The sequence below is a fragment of the Girardinichthys multiradiatus genome, chromosome 19, assembly GCF_021462225.1.
Source record: "Girardinichthys multiradiatus isolate DD_20200921_A chromosome 19, DD_fGirMul_XY1, whole genome shotgun sequence".
Lineage (NCBI taxonomy): Eukaryota > Metazoa > Chordata > Actinopteri > Cyprinodontiformes > Goodeidae > Girardinichthys > Girardinichthys multiradiatus.
The window spans coordinates 29,769,197-29,792,234 of NC_061811.1; the positions used below are offsets into that span (position 1 = coordinate 29,769,197).

At 43.0% G+C, this 23,038-nt stretch overlaps 1 protein-coding gene across 1 annotated transcript; it reads left to right on the forward strand.

The window, feature by feature from the left end:
- Positions 1 to 6,493: 6,493 nt before the first annotated feature.
- vsnl1b (visinin-like 1b) lies at positions 6,494 to 22,940 on the forward strand. The gene is made up of 4 exons (XM_047393274.1): positions 6,494 to 6,919; positions 10,116 to 10,282; positions 10,402 to 10,617; positions 20,529 to 22,940. Exons 2-4 carry the CDS (start codon positions 10,121 to 10,123, stop codon positions 20,724 to 20,726), a joined length of 576 nt encoding a protein of 191 aa, XP_047249230.1. The 5' UTR covers positions 6,494 to 6,919; positions 10,116 to 10,120; the 3' UTR covers positions 20,727 to 22,940.
- The last annotated feature ends 98 nt before the right edge of the window (positions 22,941 to 23,038 follow it).

The following is a 23,038-nucleotide window of genomic DNA, read 5'->3' on the forward strand; positions in this document are numbered from 1 at the left end:
GAGTCTGGAGACACCGTGGAGAGCAATCTGCTGCCTCCAACATCCTTCAGCATGACTGGTTTGGCAGTGGGTCAGTAATGGTTGCACCACAGACAGTCCAGGAGTTGGTGGATGCTTTAGTCCAGGTCTGGGAGGAGATCCCTCAGGAGACCATCCGCCGTCTCATCAGGAGCATGCCCAAGCGTTGTAGGGAGGTCATACAGTCACGTGGAGGTCACACACAATACTGAGCCTCAGATCTAGGATGTTTTATTTGAGTGTTCCCTTTACTTTTTTTGGGCATATATATCTATACATATATCTATATCTATATATATATATATATATTAAAAAAAAAAATATATATATATATATATATATATATTACAGCTCTATCAAAGACATCAAAACTGGATAAAGCAGGCCGATACTAAGTGTTTCTACCCTGATTACAACCTTACTAAATCTCAAGGACTGTGCCTAAAAGTAGACTTTATATCAAAAAATAGCATGAAGCCAGGAGCTTGCTCTTCACTACAAAAACGTCTCTGCTATGATACATTTATCATGGGGGGTGTTCAAATTCATCATTAAATGCTAAATATTTATATGATAATAACATGATGATTTAATATTCATCCCCAGGATGGGTGTATGTAAACTTCTGACCAGAACTGTAAAACCATTTGATTCTAAAACACATCTTTCATACAACATGTAGCCTAATAAGTAAAAAGAAGGCTGCCGCTTGAAGAGTTTTGTGTCACAACAATCATAAATCATCAACATAAAAATAATTACAATGTTATCATCTTGTCTACTAGTGCTTAGCAGGCTGATTACATATCTATACCAGTACTGAATAATGGTGCATTAAATACAGTGTTGCATTTGATTCACAGGTTTAGAAAATCACTTTGATACTATTTTTTCACATTGCTGTATTACAGAAACTACTGGATTTGTCATTCTTTTTGTGTATAACTTTAATATTTAAACACTAACAAAGCAAGACAATAAGGACTGCAGCTCTCTTGTGTAAACAGTTCATAAAGAAGGTGATGGCACTGTCAGTGTGATATGTTTATGTTTTAGAATGCAAGATTGTTATGTGCCAGTAATCTCTGCTTCAGATACTCTCAGACGATGTTTGTTTTTTCTATTTTTTATTATTTAAAACATTAGTGTTAATACAAAAAGTTGCCAAAACACTTGAGACCCATCAGGTCTACCTTGGTAAAATCCTGATGGTTGTGTAAATGCATTTATAATTTTGTATTGCTTTTGTATACCACTTTTGGTGTACAGTATGCATCCTTTTCTAACGGATTAGCTTTCATAAGTGAACGCTGCTGTGAGATATTACAGGTAAACCATGTCTAGTGAGATCAAACAAAGGTGTTTTACTTGGAAAATCACCATGAGTAAAAGTTTTAGACGAGTCCATTTGGGACTCAGCTGGTGCTACACTTTATCAACGTATTTAACTGTTTGCTTTTGTGTTTGTGAGATCTCCAGAGGATCTTCTGACTGTGCTGTCCTGTATGTGAGCATTAAAACTCAAGAGTCAAACACGCTTGTGTGTAAAAAGACTTATTTTTATCATTTTGAATTGGATTTAGGTTTGCATTTGGGTCCTCAAGTCTGAGAGTAGTATAGGCTCAGAGCCTCATCTGTTCTTCAACACTCAGGGATTAACAAAGGTGACCTATTTTTCTGGCACTCTAAAAGTTATCCGGAGACTGCTCGTGGTTCCTTGTGGGGCTCTCAAGGGTCTCGATTAATCAGAAAAAGGTTCCACTGTCAGCTGTTTTAGCTACAGCAGGTTAACATTTTCAAAGATGCTTATGTTTTTGTTATATTACCTGGTCTAGTCTCCTTTGTTTTCTGTCTCCCTGCACCCCGAACCCGCACCTGTTCTGTGTTTTCCCCTGATTGTCTTGTCACGTCTGTCATTGGTTCCCCCTGCTGTTCAGTTTTTGTATTTAAGCCCGTTTCATTTGTTCCCCGGTGGTTCCTTATGTGAGTTTATGTCTGATCTCGTGTGTTTGCCACCCTGTCTGTGTCCTGCCATGGATAATAAAGACTCAACTTACCCGAAAACCTCGAGCTTCAGGAGTTCTTCCCCGCATTTGGTCCAACAAGAAACCAAACTATGACAGAAGGAACCAGCCAACGGGAACAAGCGAGAGGAATGGAGAGGAAATTCAAAAGGGGTGAGATTCTGGTCAAATTGTTTTCCCACCTTGCTACCTCTCTCAGCTCACCATGGAGAAGGCTGGAAATAGCTGGCAGCCTTCAAGACTGGCTCGAGGCGAGGAGGGATTTTTTCCCTGATCCTTGGATTCACCACACCATTGAGGTCGAGCGACAAAGGGCCCTGGGAGAAATCGCCGCTTCAATGAGGAGGCCTCCTGCCCCCTCCTCCGCTCGCCTCTCCACTGAAGCTGGAGGCGGCTTTCCAGCTCATAGTTTAGCTCCTGATCAGCAATCGCCGCTGCTTCCGACTCCTGATCCTGTTTCTGGGCCAGTTCCGAAGGGTTCATGGATGAACCGCCTCCACACCCTGATCCAGTTCCTGGTCCAGTTCCGGAGAGGTTCATGGAGCCGAGCCGCCCTCACACTTTGTTCCTGTCCGTGAGGGGCTCGTGGATGGACTGCCTTCACTTCCTGCTCCTGTTCCCGGTCCTGTCCTGGAGGGCTCCGAGGACGAACTGCCTCCATCCCTGGATCTTGTTCCGGAGGAATTCGTGGAGGACCTGTCTCCACTTCCGGTTCCTGTCCCTGAGGGGTGCGAGGACGCACCCTCTCCGCCTGCTGTGTCTCAGCGGCTCCGCCGAAGGTCCCAGCGGTCTCTGCACTGCGCCTCTGAGCTCCACCGTGGGTTCTCCTGGTCCCGCTGCTGGTTGTCAGATCATCGGCTCCTACGTCACCGGCCTGCTCAGCTCCTAGGTCGCCGGCCTGCTGATTGTTGGATCTGCCGGGGACGGCCTCCGGCCCGGCCGCCTGAACTCTTATGTGAGTGTTTATGTCTGATCTCGTGTGTTTGCCACCCTGTCTCTGTCCTGCCATGGATAATAAAGACTCATCTTACCTGAAAACCTCGAGCTTCAGGAGTTCTTCCCTGCATTTTGGTCCATCAAAAACCCACTTTATGACACAAGTTGTACAACTTTGTCATCATGTAGTACTGGTAACATGACAGGAAGACTCCGTTTACTAATTAGGTGACTGCTGAAAGCAGTGATTTTATTCAGGGGCATCAGAGTAAAGTGGGGTGAATACAAATGCTCACCACACCCCTCAGATTTCTATTTCTAGAAAATGTTGAAAACCATGTTTTTTTGGGTCTGTCACATAATATCCCAATAAAATACACTGACGTAACAGTCCTCTTCCTACAAAGTTCTACATATCAAAGTCCCCCTTTTATTAAAAAATAATTTGGTTCCCAGCCCTGCTCTAAAACAGACATTATGAATGCCAATAAGAGCATGTTCCTCTAAAGCTATTTGGCCGCAATGTTTGGAGGAGTCAAGGCAAAGCTTTCAAACCTAATACCCACCACCGTGATTACTTATTTCCCAACTATGAGATTGTACCTTCAAAATGGGTAACAACTAAAGCACACATGTCAGAACAAAAACTAGACTGATTGGACCGCGTTAGGTCAGATTATCATTTTATTTAGCAGGATCTGTGTGATAACTGAATACTTTGACATATTAAATTTAAGCATGGGTTGGTAGGAGATTCTCACAATATGATAAAATAACAAACACATTTTTGTGAATGTTTTGGCACAAGAATTTGAAGTAAATTATATAGCATGATGTGTTATGCTATATAACTTAAAACAACACAGAAACAAGGAATTAATTACTGCTAAAATAAGGCAGTGATTATTACAGATATAATAAGGATAACAACGTTTAATTATTATTTTGATTTTGACTCATAGATTTAAGCAAGAATATATACCAAAAACCCATTAAATTTTCAAGCAACTATTGCACATATTTTACATTATGCTTCTTGCAGAGTATAAAAACCCAACATTAGCTGCTTATGGTGTGCTCTATCTATCCAACATGGCAGCTGTGCACATCACATGAAGGCATTATTATACTTTTTTCACTTACTCTTGACTGTTTGTATTTCATCTTAAAGCAGCCAAGAAATTTGTAAAGTTTCATTTGTGTTTGAAAACATAAAATTGAGAAAAACATGCCATCGACTTCTCTTGCTAATAACAAATAGTACCACGACATTAAGCTAATCCCACAGGCTTCAATGAAAACACGCCCTCTTCAGATACAACATAGCTCTGAGGTCAGAGTTTGACATCTGCCTGCTTGTTAGCTAGCCTGCAGTCAGCTGCTTGACAGTCATGCCTTTCTTAGTTTGCTAACTGCAGTTTTTAAACAGTGTTATATTAACAAGCTTGTTGGGTGGTTCTCTTTTACTTTCCACACAATGATTGTTTCGGGCTTTTGTCTCCAGACCAATTTTTAAATGGCCAAATTTACAGTTAAGCCCAGATTAGTCATAAACCCCTAGATTTAGATCAAAACTTAATTTTCTTCCACCAAAATGTTTGTTTCTAATAGAAAATGAGACAAAACTTGTGTAAAAAAAGTCATTTATGCCCTTCTCAATAATCAATGGTAAAATCTTTACTGGTGTTACAACAATCAAACTCTTCTTCTAATTGCTGACCTGCTGTCTTGCTTTTTGCATATTTCCGCTGTTATTTTGATTATTTTTGGTGATGAGCTCCTAGTTTTTTAAGTTGGAGGTCCCTCACCATCACTCTAATCTTTAACTCCCTCCACAGATTCTTTATCAGATTTAAGCAGGGAATCTGGCTCAGCCACTCCAAATGTTAACATTACTTCAATTCAAAAGAAATGTATTAGTAAAATAAAATATATATATATACTTTTAACCTAAATCTGTCAGGGGTGTAAATAATTTTGGGCTAAACTGTATCCTTGTTGTAATTGAAGGAAATGTGCAGTACCCTTATTTGACCCTTACCCTTACCCATATTATTCATTATAGACTGAGAACTTCCAGACACAGTCAAGTCTTTTTCATGACATAAACTATGTAAATGTTCAGGAAAACATGCAATATGGACATTTAACCTTAATGGAAGGTTAGGCATCAGGTTAAAGTCAGTTTTTCCATTCACAGTCATTTGTTTGGGTATGGATGGAACAAGTATCTGAACGACAGTAAGAAATGAAGCCTGCAGAAAGCCTCATTTCCAGAGTCAGAACTAGTGAACACACAACCACTGGTGCTGTATCCCTTTGTCCACACCTGGAAATGAAAAGTTGTGAACTCTGACCCTTTGGGTAGATCTTACTGTCACCATTTAAAAAAATAAAAAAATAAAAAAATCACAGCTTCTAAAATGCATGTTTGAACATGAAGATTGGATTTTGGAGACACCAACGCATAAGGTTAAAATGTCTGAGAATGATTCTGATTTTGCATTTAAGCCAAACCTGAAAACTCATACCTTATTAATACTATAAAATGTTTTATTGGATTTAGTATCATAGTTGAGTGGAGTTAGAAGTTTCATAATCATGAGGCAACATATTCAGAAGGGTTTTAGGTGTCTTTGGTCTCAGCGCCTCTCCCTAACTCTGGTGAAGCTGCAGAGATCCACAGCTCAGGTGGATGTTAACAGGATAACTATGTGTTGTGTACTCCACAAATCTGACCTTTATGGAACAGTGACAAGAAGGAAGTCATTGTTGAAATCAAGACATAAGAATTTCTGTTTATAAGCCATGTAGGAGACACAGCACACGTGGTGAAAAAGGTGCTCATCTAAGCGAACGGAACATATTTTTGTCTCAATGCACATTGAACATTTCGAGTGATGAAAAACTATCACTGAGCCACACCCTGAACACACTATTCCCATTGTGATAAATTGTGGTGGTGGCAGCATCATGCTGTGAGGATGCTTGTCTTCAGTAGGGACAGGGAAGCTGGTCAGAGTGGATGGGAAGATGGATGGCGCTAAATACCTATTAGAGGCTGTAGAAGGATTGAGAGTGGCGCGGAGGCTCACCTTCGTCTAGGACCCTAAACACAGCCAAAGCTACAATGGAATGATTTACATCACAGCACACTGATGTGTGAGAATGACCTAGTCAAAGTCCAAACCTAAATCCAATTGAGAATTGGACTTGCCTGCTCTTCAGGTTTTAGTCCCTCTAGAAAGGTAAAAAAAAAAATCATAGGAACTAAAAGACTTGCAGCTGAAGGGGGGCTTTGTGTTGGCCTGTCACATAAAATCCCAATAAAATACACTGAAGTTTAACTTCAAGTGGTCTGAATACTTTATAAAGACATGTAGTATTGCTCCAAAATCTAAGTTGAAAAAACAAAAAGGCTAAATGAACCAAAGTAGTTGGCCTGATTGATTTGCTGAATGGGTTAATGAGAAATCTTGCAGCACCGCTCACCTGGCCCTTACTGCCACCACCTGCTTAATGATCCCCCCTCCATCATCAGCGGGGTAAAGGCTGCGGCTCTAACGTGACAGCACCCAGCTGGAGCCAAACGGAGCGGCGGCGCACATGCGAACTCCTCATCCCACCAGACTGTGATGCACACGGGTGACGCCGCGCTCCTGTATTCCGCACACTGGCGAAGACTGGCGTGGGATCGGCCCCTGCTGCGCCTCATCTGGAACAGCGTCGGGGAAAATCCCGCAATTTCATAAGCGACTCTGTCCGTGTGTGTGTGAGTGTGTGTGAGTGTGCTCAGGATTTTTTTTAGGCGATCGTTGTTGAGAATAATCCGTTTTTTTAGGTGAACGTTTCCATCGGAAGGAGAGGGGGGTTTCTGGACTTTGCAGAAGGCAGAGCTGCTCACTTCCGATAGAGAATCACCAACTATAGGCTTCAATAAGGTAAGCGACGGCTGTTTGCATGTGTGCATGTCGTGTTGGTTTTATTCTTCTTACATGCAGCCATGAAGGTGTTTGTGTGTGTGGCTTCTGTGTGAGCCGATGATGTTACATGGGGATGAATGGGGATGGAGGGGAAGGCTGGTTCTGAGGCACCTGCGCATCCATGAAAATAAAGCCTCTGTGCTCCGCCTGGAATCGGCTAGAAGAGCAGAAACAAGACAGACACGATTTATTATGTGAAACAATAAAATGTCATTTGGTTTAGGACGAGCTAATTGGCCTTTAAATGCCTCCAACGTGGATCTGCGGAGGCAATGAGGTTACAGGGTTGTGTTTTCAGGCAAAAATATTTATTAGATTCTTTTAAAAAAGGTGTGTCAGATTATCGCATTTTGACAAGTCTGTCGCTTATGAGCTGAAAGGCAGTGATTGGGTGGAGGATGGAGGGGATCTGGTGGGAAAATGCTCTCACTGCGTCGTTTCCATCGGAATGCAGCAGCAACCCCCTCCTGCCCCTGCCGTCCACTCACACAGGACTGCTCTAATACCATTAACTCATTTGTTATTGCCCAAAGCGCCAAAGAAGGAGGGGGTGGGGGTGAGGGGGGATACGGCATCTTCAGGCACCCTGTCGGACAGAAAACATGTCATTCCCAGGGTGATCAGTCAGATTTTCGGCGTTTTATTTTACATTATAAAGATTTAAGAACGCCGCAGTCGCCTGATGCGATCCGGTTTCAGTCCAAATGTTTCTGTCATCCTCCTGCAAACTGTTTGTCCTCAAGGTCATTCTCTGAACTGCAGCCAAGCATGCAGTTCAGAGCATAGATCTGCAGCTGCAACGGCCAATCATGCGGGTTGGGACTGGGTCTGTGAGACGCAGAGAAGCGTCAAACGCGGGGCTTTGCGCTGATTCTTGGCTGCGGAGCACATTAGTGCTGCTGATTGTTGTGGAAGGCCCGAGTCAATGCAGTGCAGTGTGCGGTGGAGCTGTCCAGCCTGCTGTCATGCTGCTGCAGAGATGTGGACCATATAGTAGCTTGTAAAACTAATACCCCTCCAACTTTTGTGTTTTAGTTGGATTTTATGTCACAATTAAACACAATGTAATGAATGAATGTAAAGCGGCGGGAATTGGAAACATGGTTTCCAAATTCTTTACAAAGAATCTGAACAGTGTGGCATGCATTTATTCAGGCAACCTGAGACAATACTTTGTAGAACCACCCTTTGCTCCATTTACCACTGAAGGGCTTTCGGGGTATATTTGTACTCTAGAGAGTAATTCTTCTGTCCAAAACAGCTCAAGCTCAGTCAGACTGGAGGGAGAGCATCTGTGAAGATAGGTTTCAAGTCTTGCAAAAGATTCTTAATTGGTCTGGACTTTGAACTTTGGCTATATTTAGAAAGGGACAATGTACAACTCCAACATAAATGTCACCATTTCATGCATTATACCAGATTATAGTTTTAAGCTAATTCACATCAGCAGCACAACAAAGGTTAAGAACAGTTAAAATCGGCATAAGAATAGTCAATAAAATAGACAAATCAATCATAATCCAGCAAAGTCATCACATGTGCATGTATGTTTCTTTTTGTTGTTCTGCTGCAGGGCAAACATCCCAAATGTTTTGCAATCTTTGTGTTGGTCTATTATATCAAATCCTGATAAAAGACATGGAGGTTTGTAGTTGTGATGTGATAAAAAAGTGTATGAATACATGTACATGGTACTGTATGTTATTCTGGACATCTCCTTCACTGACGCCAGCATTCCCACATCTAAATAATATCCGGCTGTCTCATTTGTTTAATTATGTATCAGAAATTCTGCCTATTCTTGGCCACCTTATGTCATTTGCCACGCCATGAGTCAATAATTCATGAATATGGGGCTTCCGAGAGGCTGCTGAGTGCCTTCATTATGTGGATAACAAACTAATCCGAAGCTGATGGCACACCAGACTTTCCACAGCTGGTTTTAAGCGCAACATTACTCACAGACCACTCAGTTATAAACCATATTCCCTGCTGATCCAGATTACAGCCACTGCTGCTGCGTGTTCCTGCATGTTGCCCCCCCTCGCTCCACTCTGTGGACTCACTGCAGCTTCATCTCCCTTACAAGCAAGCAGAGGCTTTGTTGTGATTGTCATCAGTATGGGACAGTGTTTGCAGTGGAAACTTGATAGCAGCGATCGAACGTTTGGTGAACTGGATCTGCTTTGACAGTGATGATCCAGGTCAAAGCTAACTGGGGCCCGAAGCCTGGCACAGACAGGGGCCACAGAAATAGAACATGAGCATCATGGAAGTATTTGTGCTTCCATCCAAGACGAAGATCAAATCAAATCGATTTATTGTCATTTTTTATATAACTAATAGCAAAAAGCAGAACAAGCATGTTTCTTTGTGATAAAAACACAATATAGATAAAAACATAAAGTACCACCACATTCACATTATATCACAATTGATTTTATTGTGATTTTATATGATAGACTAGCACAAACTAGTGCACAACTGTGATGGAGTGGGCAGAAAGTGATGCATGAATAAAAAAGTGAAAATGTGGTGGAATTTGTATTCACCCTTCACTTTGATACCCTTAAGTCAAATTTATTGCAGCACATTGCCTTTAGAAATCACCTAATTAGTCATTTTGTGTATTATTTAATCTCACTGTAAACCCAGCTGAAAGGGTGGATCTACAAAGGATGCACTACTTTGTGTTGGTCTATAAAAATCCTGATATAACACATTGATGTTTGTATTTGTAACATAACAAAACGTAAGAACGTTCAAGTGGTGTGTATACTTTTGCAAAGCACCGTAGTGCATAACCTTAACAGCAGTCCAGCCTTTTAACAGTTGGTGGTTCTGTGTTTGATGTTCTGTTGCTGTTTGTCTGATGGTAGCAGCTCAAAGAGAGAGAGGGTGTAAAGAGTGTCTGACAAGGTTCAGAGCTCTGTTCCTGCAGCAGCTCTGAAGCCAAATCATGAACAAACGAGAGCGACATTCTGGGGACCCTTTTAGCTCCCTTCACTATTCTCCGCAGGGTCATTTTGTCTGCTGTATTACAGCAGCAGTACCACCCAAAAAAAACAAAAAACAGAAAATCAAGGTCTTTACTCAATCGTGACATTCTTTCAAGCATCGTGAAATTTATTATTGACATGTTCTTGTACCACAGGAATCATGGGAAAGCAAAACAGCAAGCTGACCCCCGAGGTGATGGAGGATCTGGTGAAGAACACAGAGTTTAATGAACATGAGCTGAAACAGTGGTACAAAGGCTTCCTGAAAGACTGCCCCAGCGGCCGGCTGAATCTGGACGAGTTCCAGCAGCTTTATGTCAAGGTTTGTTTGGGCCATCTGCCTCTTGTTTAGCTGTCTCTCTCACCCCACCAAAAAATTGGAATCATGCAAAATCTGCACTGGTTAACTCACAACAAGCCTTTGTTTTCAAACATGTGCAGTTCTTCCCATATGGTGACGCGTCAAAATTTGCCGAACATGCCTTCAGGACCTTTGATAAAAACGGAGACGGGACCATCGATTTCCGAGAGTTCATCTGCGCTCTGTCCATCACCTCCCGCGGCAGCTTCGAGCAGAAACTCAACTGGGCCTTTAACATGTATGACCTGGACGGTGACGGCAAAATCACCAGAGTGGAGATGCTGGAGATAATCGAGGTGAGGGATTATCAAGTCATTAAGCCATTAGCCATCAGGGGACTGGCTGCGTTTTGTCCATCAGTCTGCTGTGCACCTGCAGAGCAGCAACATCATGCACACACCTCATAGTGACAAAGCTGCAGCTGTATTGGATATCTTAATGCTGTTTCAGGGAACACAATCTATACAGTGAATCTGATCTGGGTTGGTGATATTGGAGAATATTGACAAATCCAGCCAGGGTAAATATAGTGTGTTTTATTCTAGTTACATCAAATGTGTCTGATCTTTGTGTTGTAACCACACAGCTCTGATACACCCTGGACTGCATTCTCAGCATTTGGCCATATTTTTGCAAGTCTGCTTTGACATCAGCACCAGGGCCTTTCATTTTCATTTTTCATGTAAGTCAGAACGTCACCGAATATTTGCCGATACTCATATATGAATCAATGGTTTCATGAAACTTGGGCTGCAGAACCAGAATGTTACCAGAATGCAGTGATTTAGAAAACACATGTTTTATTAAAATATAAATACAAAGACAAAATCTGAAGGAGGAAAAATAAAAAAAAGAATGAGTAAAAAGGACAACGTTTTTTAATCTAAAATCTTGGTGAGACTAATACATGTGTAAGGTTTATTTTCCAAGTAATTAAGAAAATGCAATTAGAAAGTAGAACCGCATGTATTGGCACAGTTAATAAAAAAATGTAATAAGATAAATAAATAAATCATCTTTTACTTTAGTAGTACAATGTTCCACTGAAAAATGTGAAATTTTCAACATTTAATTTATAAGATTTATTACGTAGGGGAAAAAATGTGTTTATAACAAAATCACCAGTGGCATGATTATCAGTAACCTTGCTGTCAATACTTTTTACATCCTCCTTTGGTCAGCAGGACAACACTTTGACCACTCTTCTCTGCTGAGGCTTTAGTCCTTGACGCGACGGTCCAGGGTTCGAGTTCTGGCCCCAGGAACGTTTGCCGCATGTCTTCCCCTCTCTCTCCACCACTGTTTCCAGTCTGCCTATTGTCAAAAAACACTGAAAAATAAAGGCCACTAGTGCTGCAAAAAAATCACAAAAAAAAAAACAAAAAACTCCTGGTATTTAAAATAGCTAAAAATGCCACATTTGTTTTCTTATGTAATTATGATTTTTTTCATAATAATAAATAACACAATCTTGCAGCTAGACAAAATAATGCAGAAAGAGAGACTGGAGGATAACAGTAACTCGGGGGCAAGTTAGCAATCCACCTTAACCTAATCCAAAAGGGCGAGAAATGGATTTTGAGCACTTGCAAGTTCTCATCAGTCAAGTCCACAAAAAATCTGAGTCTTTCCATTTGCGTTAATATCGTGTCAGTGACTCACATCTGAAACAAGTGGACAGTAGAAGATTTCCATTCCTTTAAAATTTGTCTTTTGGCAACAATCATACCTAGCACCAGATGCTGCTGCATTAATGCAGGAAGATCCTTGATATTCTGACATCCCAAAAATGGCTAGTCCTGCATCAAGCTGAAGAGGCTTTTTATAGGCTTTAGAGTTCCAGTCAAATATTTTACACCAAAAACCCACTAATGAAGAAGAGAACCAAAAACATGAGACAAAGTACCGTCAAATGTTCTACACCTACACAAATTGGTGAGACCGATGTACATTTTCCACCAGTGCAGGAATATTAAGTTGAAACTAAGTCCTTGGAGGCAAAGAAGAATGGTTAAAACATGTAGATGTTTGTAGAGAAGTGTCTTGCAGTGCCGGAAAGCTTTTGACCTGGTTCAACATTCTGTTCGAGTATTTTTAACACAAAGCAAAGTGTCCTAAGGGACTCAGGTTTGTCAAACTTAGAAAAGAGCATAGCCGGTAAGGAGGAAAAATTAGCAGAGTTAGCTTCAATCTTGATCATGGGCCAGAACCTCAGGACTCTGATGTTGACAGTCCAATAATAGTGCCTGAAGACCGGCAGGCCTAAACCCCCCTCTTTCTAGGACTTTGGCCAATGAAACTTGGGGTTCTTATCGCTACAAATATAGCAAACAATAATGGAATGTAGGTCCTTAAAAAAGGCAGAGGCAAGAAAAAAACAGGAGATTTTGACATAAACAAATCTGGGAAAGAGGTAATCTTAATAGAATTTGTTTGGCCAATCATAGATAGGGGTGGTAGCCTCCAATATTTAATATTTTATTTAGGTTTCAATATGAATTCTGACAAGTTTAACCTAAATATTAATTTTGGATTCTTGAGTATAGTCAGGGTTTCTTAACCCTGGTCCTCATGGGCCACTGTCCTTCTTGTTTTAGAGATGTCGCTGCTCCAGCACACCTGATTCAACTAATTGCATCACCTCCTGTTCATCCAAAAAAGGGCTGAAGAAGCCTGCTAATCACCCATCTATGTAAGTCCGGTGTGTGGCAGCAGAGAGGAAACAGCTAAAACCTGCAGGACAGTGGACCATGAGGACCTGGGTTCAGAAACCTTGGCTTAGGTGATAAAGTCACTCTTAGACCACTTGATCATGTATCCAGATATTCTGCCAAAATAGTTTATCAATCTAAGAAGAGTTGGAACTGCCTCATCAACATCTCAAAAGTACATTATCACATCATCGGCTTATAGACTAATGAGCGTTTCCAGTCTTCCCACCTGAAGACCCTTAATGTGGGCGTGCTTTCTTATTCTCGAAGCAAGTGGTTCTAATGCAATGGTGGAAAAAGACAGGGGAGAGAGGGCATCCCAGCTGGACTGAGAACTGTAGTTTCCTCTCTCTCCTTTTTTAAAATAAGAGATATGTTAGCTTCATGCGAGGCTTAGGGCAAGATATTCTCATTTTTAGAATTAAATATCATTCAGTGCAGAAGTGGAGCTAGAATGTCACAAACCCTCTTATAGAATTTGCAGTCAAACCTATCTGGTCCAGCTGCCTTGCCTCATGGAAGAGATTTTATCACGGTATTTACTTCCTGTAACGTAACGTTAGATCAAGGTCAGTCCGGCACCTGGACTCCACAGGAACCTACGCCAGGATCCTGTTTGTGGATTTCAGCTCTGCCTTCAACACCATCGTCCCAGTTCTGCTACAGGAGAAGCTCTCCCAGCTGAGTGTGCCCGACTCCACCTGCAGGTGGATCACTGACTTCCTGTCTGACAGGAAGCAGCGCGTGAGGCTGGGGAAGCACGTCTCTGACTCCATGACCATCAGCACCGGTTCCCCCCAAGGCTGTGTTCTCTCTCCTCTGCTCTTCTCCCTGTACACCAACAGCTGCACCTCCAGTCACCAGTCTGTCAAGCTTCTGAAGTTTGCGGACGACACCACCCTGATCGGACTCATCTCTGATGGTGATGAGTCTGCGTACAGATGGGAGGTGGACCATCTGTTGGACTGGTGCAGCCAGAACAACCTTGAGCTCAACGCTCTAAAGACAGTGGAGATGGTTGTGAACTTCAGGCAGAACCCAGCCCCACCTGCCCCCATCACCCTCTGTGACTCCACAATTGACACTGTGGAATCTTTCCGCTTCCTGGGAACCATCATCTCCCAGGATCTCAAGTGGGAGCCAAACATCAGCTCCCTCATCAAGAAAGCCCAGCAGAGGATGTTCTTCCTGCGGCAGCTGAAGAAATTCAACCTGCCAAAGACTATGATGGTGCACTTCTACACAGCCATCATTGAGTCCATCCTCACCTCCTCCATCACCATCTGGTACGCCGCTGCTACAGCCAAGGATAAGGGCAGGCTGCAGCGTGTCATTCGGTCTGCTGAGAAGGTGATTGGCTGCAGTCTACTGTCGCTCCAGGAACTGTACACCTCCAGGACCCTGAAGCGGGCAGGGAAGATTCTGGCTGATCCCTCCCACCCTGGTCACAGACTCTTTGAGACTCTCCCCTCTGGCAGGAGGCTGCGGTCCATCCGGACCAAAACCTCACGCCACAAGAACAGTTTTTTCCCATCTGCCACCAGCCTGGTTAACAAAGCCCGGAAACCACCCTGACACTGTCCCTTTCCCCCACACCCCCCCTTTTTTTGCTGACAGGACACCTGTAACCTGCAACTCTATGCGTTACATTAACGCTCAGCTTGGACTCCTGCTTTACTTGCACTGCTTTACTTGCACAATGATCACCTGCACTGTTGTATTGCTCTGCATCTTATACTGCTCTATATTTACTCTCACTCACTTAAAACTGTGCACATATATTTATATGATATTGTAGATATGTTTATACTGTTTAATTTGTACTGTATTGCACCGACTACGCCAAAACAAATTCCTTGTATGTCCAAAAACGTACTTGGCAATAAAGCTTTTCTGATTCTGATTCTGATTCTGATTCCTAGCTTCAAAGAAATAACTTCAATCAGAACGTGTAACGTTGTGCTTAGAAGAATATAACTCGCTGTAAAACTCCCTGAAACGATGGTTAATATTCACTGGGTCATTTAGGAGAGCGCCAGATATAATGATATGAATTAGTCTTGAAGCCTGGACACCTTTTAGCTGACATGCTGGGTGTCTCGCAGGTTAGTCTCCAAGTTCCATGGCCATTTACCTGACTGCTCAGAATACCATTATATTCATATTAAAACTTCAGTATTTTTCTGTTGTGATCTGAGAATTTAAATACTGGTAGAGCAGCTTTCATTTCTGACAGCAGACATGTCCTTGCCAATTTTCGTGCTCATTGCTAGGCTCTCGGGACTTAGATGAGGAGCTCCTGGTGCGGCTGCCGCTAGCATTAGGACCTCTAACTGTGCTAACATAGCCTCCATGGCCCTGGTTTTGCTTGAGACGTTCGGCTTTGGCATTGTTCACATTTACAATGAGCACACTTTGAGCAAAGTAAATAACCAAAGAATACAAGCCTGTGAGCAAATGTAATTTATCGAGGTTGTGGTCGGAACACAGGCTAATCACATCTACATCCTCAGAATGCACACTAGCACTCCCTGGATTTTTTTTATTTTTATGGATGTTCTTTTCTCCATTTTGAAAAATATCTGCATCTAGATTATCTGTGGGATGTGTTAAAAAACCACAGCAATAGATGGGTACAATGTCAATGTTGGTAAAATTAAAAAGAGGAACATCCTGAGTATGGCTACAGCAGTACAAGGCTAAACTTTCTTCCGTAACAGTCGCTCGCTTTCAGTCTCTAGCATCTGGATCTAACGTTTCAAGCTTAATGGGAAAAGAGTCAGGACTGAAAGACACTCATATGGAAAAACAAATGCTAAACCTGAGCCTCTATGTTATTGTTATGTCCAGATACCCATTCTACACATATACACCATAAAAATCCATCCGTCTTTGTTGTTTTCTCGCTTAATCAATGCTGGGACACGTGGACTGGATGCTAGTCCATGAAAGGGCAAAAAAAGAGCCACATTATCAAGCCCACTCACATTGCAACCTATGCGCAATTTAAAGTAACAATCAACCTAAAATGCTTTTGGACAGATGCTGGATTACCTGGTGAGAAGAGAAAACATGCACGGGGAGAGCATATAAACCATCTGTTCCTCTCCTTCAGGGGACAGTAATTATATGGATAACGTTATGTTCCCTTTCAGTCGATTTACTCAGTATCGAAAAGAACACAGGACAGTGGGTGTTGGCCCTGGTTGCAAAAAGATCTAATGCTGTTGTCCCAAACAGACACTTAAATACGGAGGGGTGAAGCCTCCACTTTCTCACGGGAGATCCGCCTCTAGAGGACATATCTGCACCCAGATTCAGTTGTCCAGGGACACAAGTAGCTCTGACAGAAAGTGTATGCTGCACCACTGCAAGAGGACGTGCAATACCTTTTGGAAGGGAAGTGAGTGCGTCCCTCCCTGTCTGTTTATGTGTGAAATCACAGTGGTGTTGTCTGTCCTGACCAGAACATGTTGGTCTGACAAGAACCTGGAAGAAATGTTGCAGAGCTAGCAAAACTGCGCGAGGCAGCAGTGAAACGAGGCCCCTCAGTGGTTGGAGAGACGGGTCCTGCTCGTCGGGGAGCATATTTTCAGCTCGAGAAATGGAAAATGCTGACTTGGAGTCAGGAAGAATGTGTGACAGAACCCGAGACAGCTGCACTGTTGCCAGATCTCTGGAACTGGCTATTAAAGCCCAGTCATCCAGATAAGTTCAAATACTGATTTCTCTAAGAGGTGCTAGCCTCCACACATTTTGTAAAGGTGCGAAGTGCTAGAGACAGACCGAAAGGCAGTTCGAGGTACTCATAGGCCATCAAAGGCAAATCTCAGAAACTGTCTGTGGTCCAGGTGTATCGCTACATGAAAGTAAGCGTCTGTCAGGTAGATCATGGCGAAACAATTGCATAGCACTCAGCAGCTGTTTGAATGTTAATATTATGAGGAAGGTATTTGTTCAGAACTCTCAAGTCCAAGATTGGACAAAGCCCGCCCCCTTTTTTTGGAACAACAAAATAACGGCTATACCAACCTCTGTTCGTCTCCGACACGGGAACAGCATGAATAACTCCTTTTTCCACCAGCATATTTATTTCCTCTCTCAGAACTTCTGCTGCTTGGCCTTGACTGGTATGTTTACCACACCAATAAAACGGAGTGGTCTCCGGCGAAACTGTAAGTGGTAACCCATAGTGACGGTTCTCTCAACCCAAGGTTGGAGTGGCAAGCACACCACATGTGGAGATGTGCATCTAGGTGACTGGCCTGCAGCACTGTTGGTGGAATGGTGCTACTCCCTCCTGATATACGAGAGAGGTGCAGCGTCATTTGGCACTCTTTTTTGAAACTTTTGGAGCATACATACAAACATTTGGAACAACAGTTGTGCTCTGAAAAACATTCAACGGACCCAAACTGGGGGCTTTTAGTGCAAATGTTGTGTTTGTGTGGAAATTGTACTTGGGAGACTGTGTGGGGGGAACGCAGTGCCTCTTGGGACGGGGATCCCGAACAACACTAACAAAACATCAACAAAACATCCTTTGCTAGGAGGAATGTGTCTTTTGGAGAACTTGGCTGTGGTTCTGTGGCTGTGCTGTTGGGGGGCTCAAGCTCACGGGCCACGTCATCCTCTTCAGTGGGGGTGGTGGCACAGCCAGTTTGCAAGTGCCCGAGCTGAATTTGGGTTTCACATCACATCTGGGGATGATACAGTGTAACACTTCGGTCTACTTTTTCCTCAGCTCGATTTTCGCTTGTATGGTGTTGAGCGATTGCCCAAACAACCCGTCGGCTACCACCGGTTCATCCAGGTAGACGGCTCTGTCCCTATCCGGAATGTCCGAGAACATCAGCCACAGGTTCCTTTGTGTGATCACCGTTGATGCTATCCCTCTGCCCAGGGGAGAGCGCTGCATAGCTGGACACATGGAGGATGTAGTCAACGATGATCCTCATCTCATTTAAGAGCAGCATCACAAGGCTCTCCGGCAGTGTTTGGGCTCCAAGCTCTGCCAAGTGCGTTGCTTGGCATGTCTGGAGCATGATGATGGAGTTCAAGGCACAAGCAGTGGTCTCTTGAGCCCTGTAGATTTTTTCCAGATGAGCAGCGGAAAATCTACAGAGCTCAGACAGAAGCGATGTTGGACCACCTACACCATGATTTTGGGATGGGGCCAGATAGGGTTCCATAGGTGGAATATTTACCAGTCTGGCTTTTTTAGTGCCTTCCAGGTCCAGATACTGTCCATAGCCTGGCACTGTGATGTGGGTTGACAGTGGTTTGTTCCATGAAGATGTCAGCTCAGAAACAAAGACTGGGAACGTGGGCAGATGGTGCTTGACTGCGGCTGGCTCCGTGGGGAGGTAAAACCTGGTGAGTCATGATGGTTTCTCCACAAGAGGTGGGAAGGGCCACTCCCCGTCCAGAGTTTCAGTTGCATGACAGTAAAGAGAGAAAAAAAGATGTGTCGCCCAAGTCCGCTGGCGCAGCAGCGACAGCAGCAACCTGACCCGGCTGCCCCGACTCATCTTCATCATCCGACAGACCATGAATGTCTAAGCCGATGTCCAGCATGTTCTCCTCTCCCTGAAGGGGTTCCAGTCGAAGCTGAGATTGAGCATCTTCGTTGTCGGCTAACCCATCAACATGCTCCTATGGTCTGCCCAGCTGGCAGTGGGGACTCCGACCGAAAAGCTGTCCCCGTCAGAACGAAACTGGGTTTCCCGACTTGGAGAGCAGTGGGTCTCGCCGTGAGACAACAGCCTCTCTCAGCACCTTTTCAAGGATTTAACCCATCTTTCCAGGGTCGAGCGACGAAGCTGGTGACAGAACGCACATGCATCGAGCTCTGCCAACGCTCTTCGGGCGTGAACGATTCCGAAACGGACAGGACAAGCCTCATGCTCGTCCTTTTCATGAAGCGAGAAGCCGCAGCCCTAAGGATAGGGACGAATTGATGACTTCTGCTTCACTTGTGTTAACTTTGTGCTCATCCCGAAACACAAAAGCCAGACCGAACTGCTTGAAATTAGCACTTCGCAGGCAGACACGCTTACCAGGATGCAGCAGTGGCTAACTGCAATAAAAGCAGTAAAGGTAACTCCAAGTAACCTCACGAAAAGAAACAGAACTAACCAGCAACAGCTAGCTAGTCTGACTCAAAGAGATGTTCTTAGCGAGGTGAACTGAGTAATGACGGTGATGACAAACAGGTGTATAGTGCAGGCGCAGCCTGTCACCTGTTGTCATCACATCATTTGCCTAAAAGGCACGTTTAGAGGTGGCTTCAGCCAAGACACGCAGGGCGTGATATCCCATACTCATGTGTTGTACTGAGTGAATCGACTGAAAGGGAACATACTGTGATCAAACAAAGACATGACTTGCTTTATACGTTGCTTCACCTGATTTTCAAATTAGAAAACTGTTTTTGTTCCAAAACTCTTGAGGAAATAAAGTCCTCCCGGACTTTCTTACACATGGCAGCAGGACACACTCATCTTAGTAGAGCCTGCGGAGGCACTGCACTTACAGCCAGGCACTCTGAGAACTTTAAGCGCCATTCCTGTCACCATGGGAACACAGATTTGATCAGTGTGCAATGCTGAAACAAGTCAGGATTGCAACAGTCAAAGAATTAACTTTAGTTCCGCTTGCAAAAAAAAATTTATGGAAAAATGCCAGAAGGCTCGCTGCACTGGCCCATCATAACAACCCCACCTCGCACTTTGAGAATTACAGTTAGCATATTGTTAACATCCAGTGGTTGTTACGGAGATTTATTGATACCAAGATGAGACTCCTTTATGCAGTTACGTAAAAGCGAGCTTTGGAAATGTTTTCAAATCTCTCTGCATCCTGCTCACAATGTTTGTAGGCAAGAAAAATATACTCGTGAAGCCTTTCATCCAGTGGGCAAACAAAATAAACTTCTGTGTCTCATGATATGTATTCCCCAGGTAAACAGAAAGTCGTGTGTTACTAATTAGGCCTTCCTAGAAACTCTGTTTAACTTCTGAAAGTCAAGCCTGAATTAAAATAAAGCTTCAGTTACTTTTATTTTATAGAAATTGTGCCAACAATGACTTTGTTAGAGCAAGTACTTTCAAATTTCAGGTATTTTATACTGCTGCAATAAAAAATACATTTAATTTAAGGCTTTTTACCCATCTTAATCAGGAGAATAAATAAACATGGCAGGGACTGCATGTGTATAAGCAAATGACTTGTGAAATTAAGATCAAGTGACATCTTCATCCATGATTTCATAAAAGGATTACTAAACACAGTCAGCTTTTTTTTAGGCCCTGAACCCAACTAGGATTTACAGAATAAACGTGTCCTCTGGTTCTACAGTTACATTATATTACTTGTTAAAAACAGCACACGTTTATTTGGAGCAACTCTGGTTGCTTCTGGAAGCACGTAGGCTTCACTGCATTAGATAACAAAGCACACTCCTGAGCTAATTTCTCACTCCCTCGCACCCACAGGCGATCTACAAAATGGTGGGCACCGTGATCATGATGAAGATGAACGAGGATGGCCTTACACCGGAGCAGAGGGTAGACAAGATCTTCAGCAAAATGGATAAGAACAACGATGACCAGATCTCACTGGAGGAGTTCAAGGAGGCGGCGAAGAGCGACCCGTCCATCGTGCTCCTGTTGCAGTGTGACATGCAGAAGTGAAGCCACCCCCCACCCCATCACCCTGCTTGCAACGCTCTCTCTCACTACCCCCCACACACACACACACCACCCACCTCGTCTGTACACACCCTGGACAGCAGCACACGCTTTAATGTCTCATTAGGTTCTCTGCCATTACCTCAGGTGGGGGAAAAAACAACATAATAATATAAAAGAAAAACAAAATGCTTGGACTATTTTTCAATGGACTCGCTTCTTGTGGTCGTATGCATGAGAATGTCAAATGCAGAATAATTTTGAAAAATAGTTATAAGATATCACAGATTTCTATTTCCAGACATGCCGGTGTGATTCGTGCACAGTGACCCTGTATATTCTCATCCAACCTTTAGCTTGTATATCAGTGGAGCACTGCTTTCCGTTTTGTTTCTGCAGTATTTAGACCCCCCTCACCCCTCCAGTGTTCACTGCTGCAACTACTGTATGCTTAACATGATAGTAACAAACAATAATTCCTATGATAATTGTAAATGTCTCTACTATTCAGACTTGAGCTGACGGAGAATAGAAAAGGCTCCTATGTGTTCCACATGTTCTCACTCAGTGGAACCAAGAAGAGTAGGTTCTTTGCATGCATATATTACGTGTCGAAAAAAAAAAAATATATATAATCTCTTACCTTTTTGCATCTTTTGGTGGCTATAAAAGACAAATTGGAAATTCATTTAGTATTGTTGCATGGGCTGTACAGTATGTGACGCATTAGATCATTAGTTGATCCCCAGTAACGTGGGAGCATGCTTCCCCTCCCCCCTCCATTCGATAAGCGTTCGTGTTTGACACTTGAGTTGTTCAAAAGGTGTTCAGGCCGTTGTCGTGGGTTGAAAAGCTTTCACGTCGACATGCTGCTCCATGTTTTGGCTTCGGTGACTTGTGGGTTGAGCAGAGATGTACTCACATGGACATGATTTTCCTTTTGATCACATCGTACTGCTGCCCTTTTAGAGGAAAGGTCAAAATCCCGGCCATCGTTAGGCGCGGTACTCCAATAATTAGCTTCTCTTTCTGGCTGTTTGTTTTGATTTAGACTTGAAAACTTAAAAAAAAAGGTAACTATAACTAACTTACATATCAACATGTTTACAGAAACAAAGAGCACTGCGAAATGAGTACGTTCTTAGCTTTTGGATCCGCTGCAGGGAGCTTGCTCTCAAGGTTTAGGGAGCTTGTGAGGGTGGCTCCACTCCCAATGCAGCTAAAACAACAACAAAAGCCTCATCTATGTTTACTGGACACACTGCATTCCTTTGTGTAAAACTTTTTTGTAAGGAGAAACTTTTTATTGAATGGTCTCATCTGCTAAGTACCTGTTTGTAGCGATCATTAAAGATGCGGGAACCTCAAAGAGGCGTTCGAGGAAGTTTCGTACACTGTGAGACAGTTGCGTTTGGTTACTGCAGAAATTCTTCTCTTTTTGATAGTTGGCACCTTCACACCTTCCCCCCTCCTCTCATGTGTAGGCTATGCAAGCATGGACAAGTCTGCTTGTTGTCCACTTGCACAAGTGGAAGGTGCAGAAGAAGCTTTTCATTGTTTTTGTCTGGAACATAATTGAAGCCAACCCTCCAATCTTCAGTGACTGCATTATTTCTACATTTCAGTCCACACACCAGGCCAGATTTTTTTTTTTCTTTCTGTTGAGTAAGTTTTGTATCAGTTAAGACAACTCATTATACAACTGACTGTATTATTTATACATGTGGCATGTGTTGCACCCAAACTCAGTTCTGTAGTGTTTGAAATGAATAAACCATTGACAGGCTTTTTGGAAAGACACAGACTCGCAGGTGGAGTTAATGGATCAGTCGTGACTGCACTGAAATGACAAATCGAAAGAAAACAGAACGCCAAGGCTAAAATGTAGATTGCTTTAGGCCACCACCTGCAATGAGAATCTTAAACGTTCCTTAAAATGACTCCTACATGTTTGTTGAGCTCAGAGCACATCGGTCTGAAATTACATCCTAGGTGTTCAGCTCAGTTCAGACACAAACATTTTAAAAGTTAAATTCCTTAAAATTTACAGTGACTTGCACCCTTTAACTTGTCACATTTTGTCAGGTTACAACCATAAACTTAAATATATTTCATTGGAATTTGTGTTGGGATAGAGCAACACAAAGTAGTGCATAACTGAGGAGTTGAAGTAAAATGAATTTTCAATATTTATGACTAATAAAAATCTGAAAAGTGTGGTGTGTACAGTTATTCAGCCCCCGAGTCGATATTTGGTAGAATCACCATTTCACTGCGACAACAGCTTCCTTATCCCTGCTGAAGAGAAGCATTCT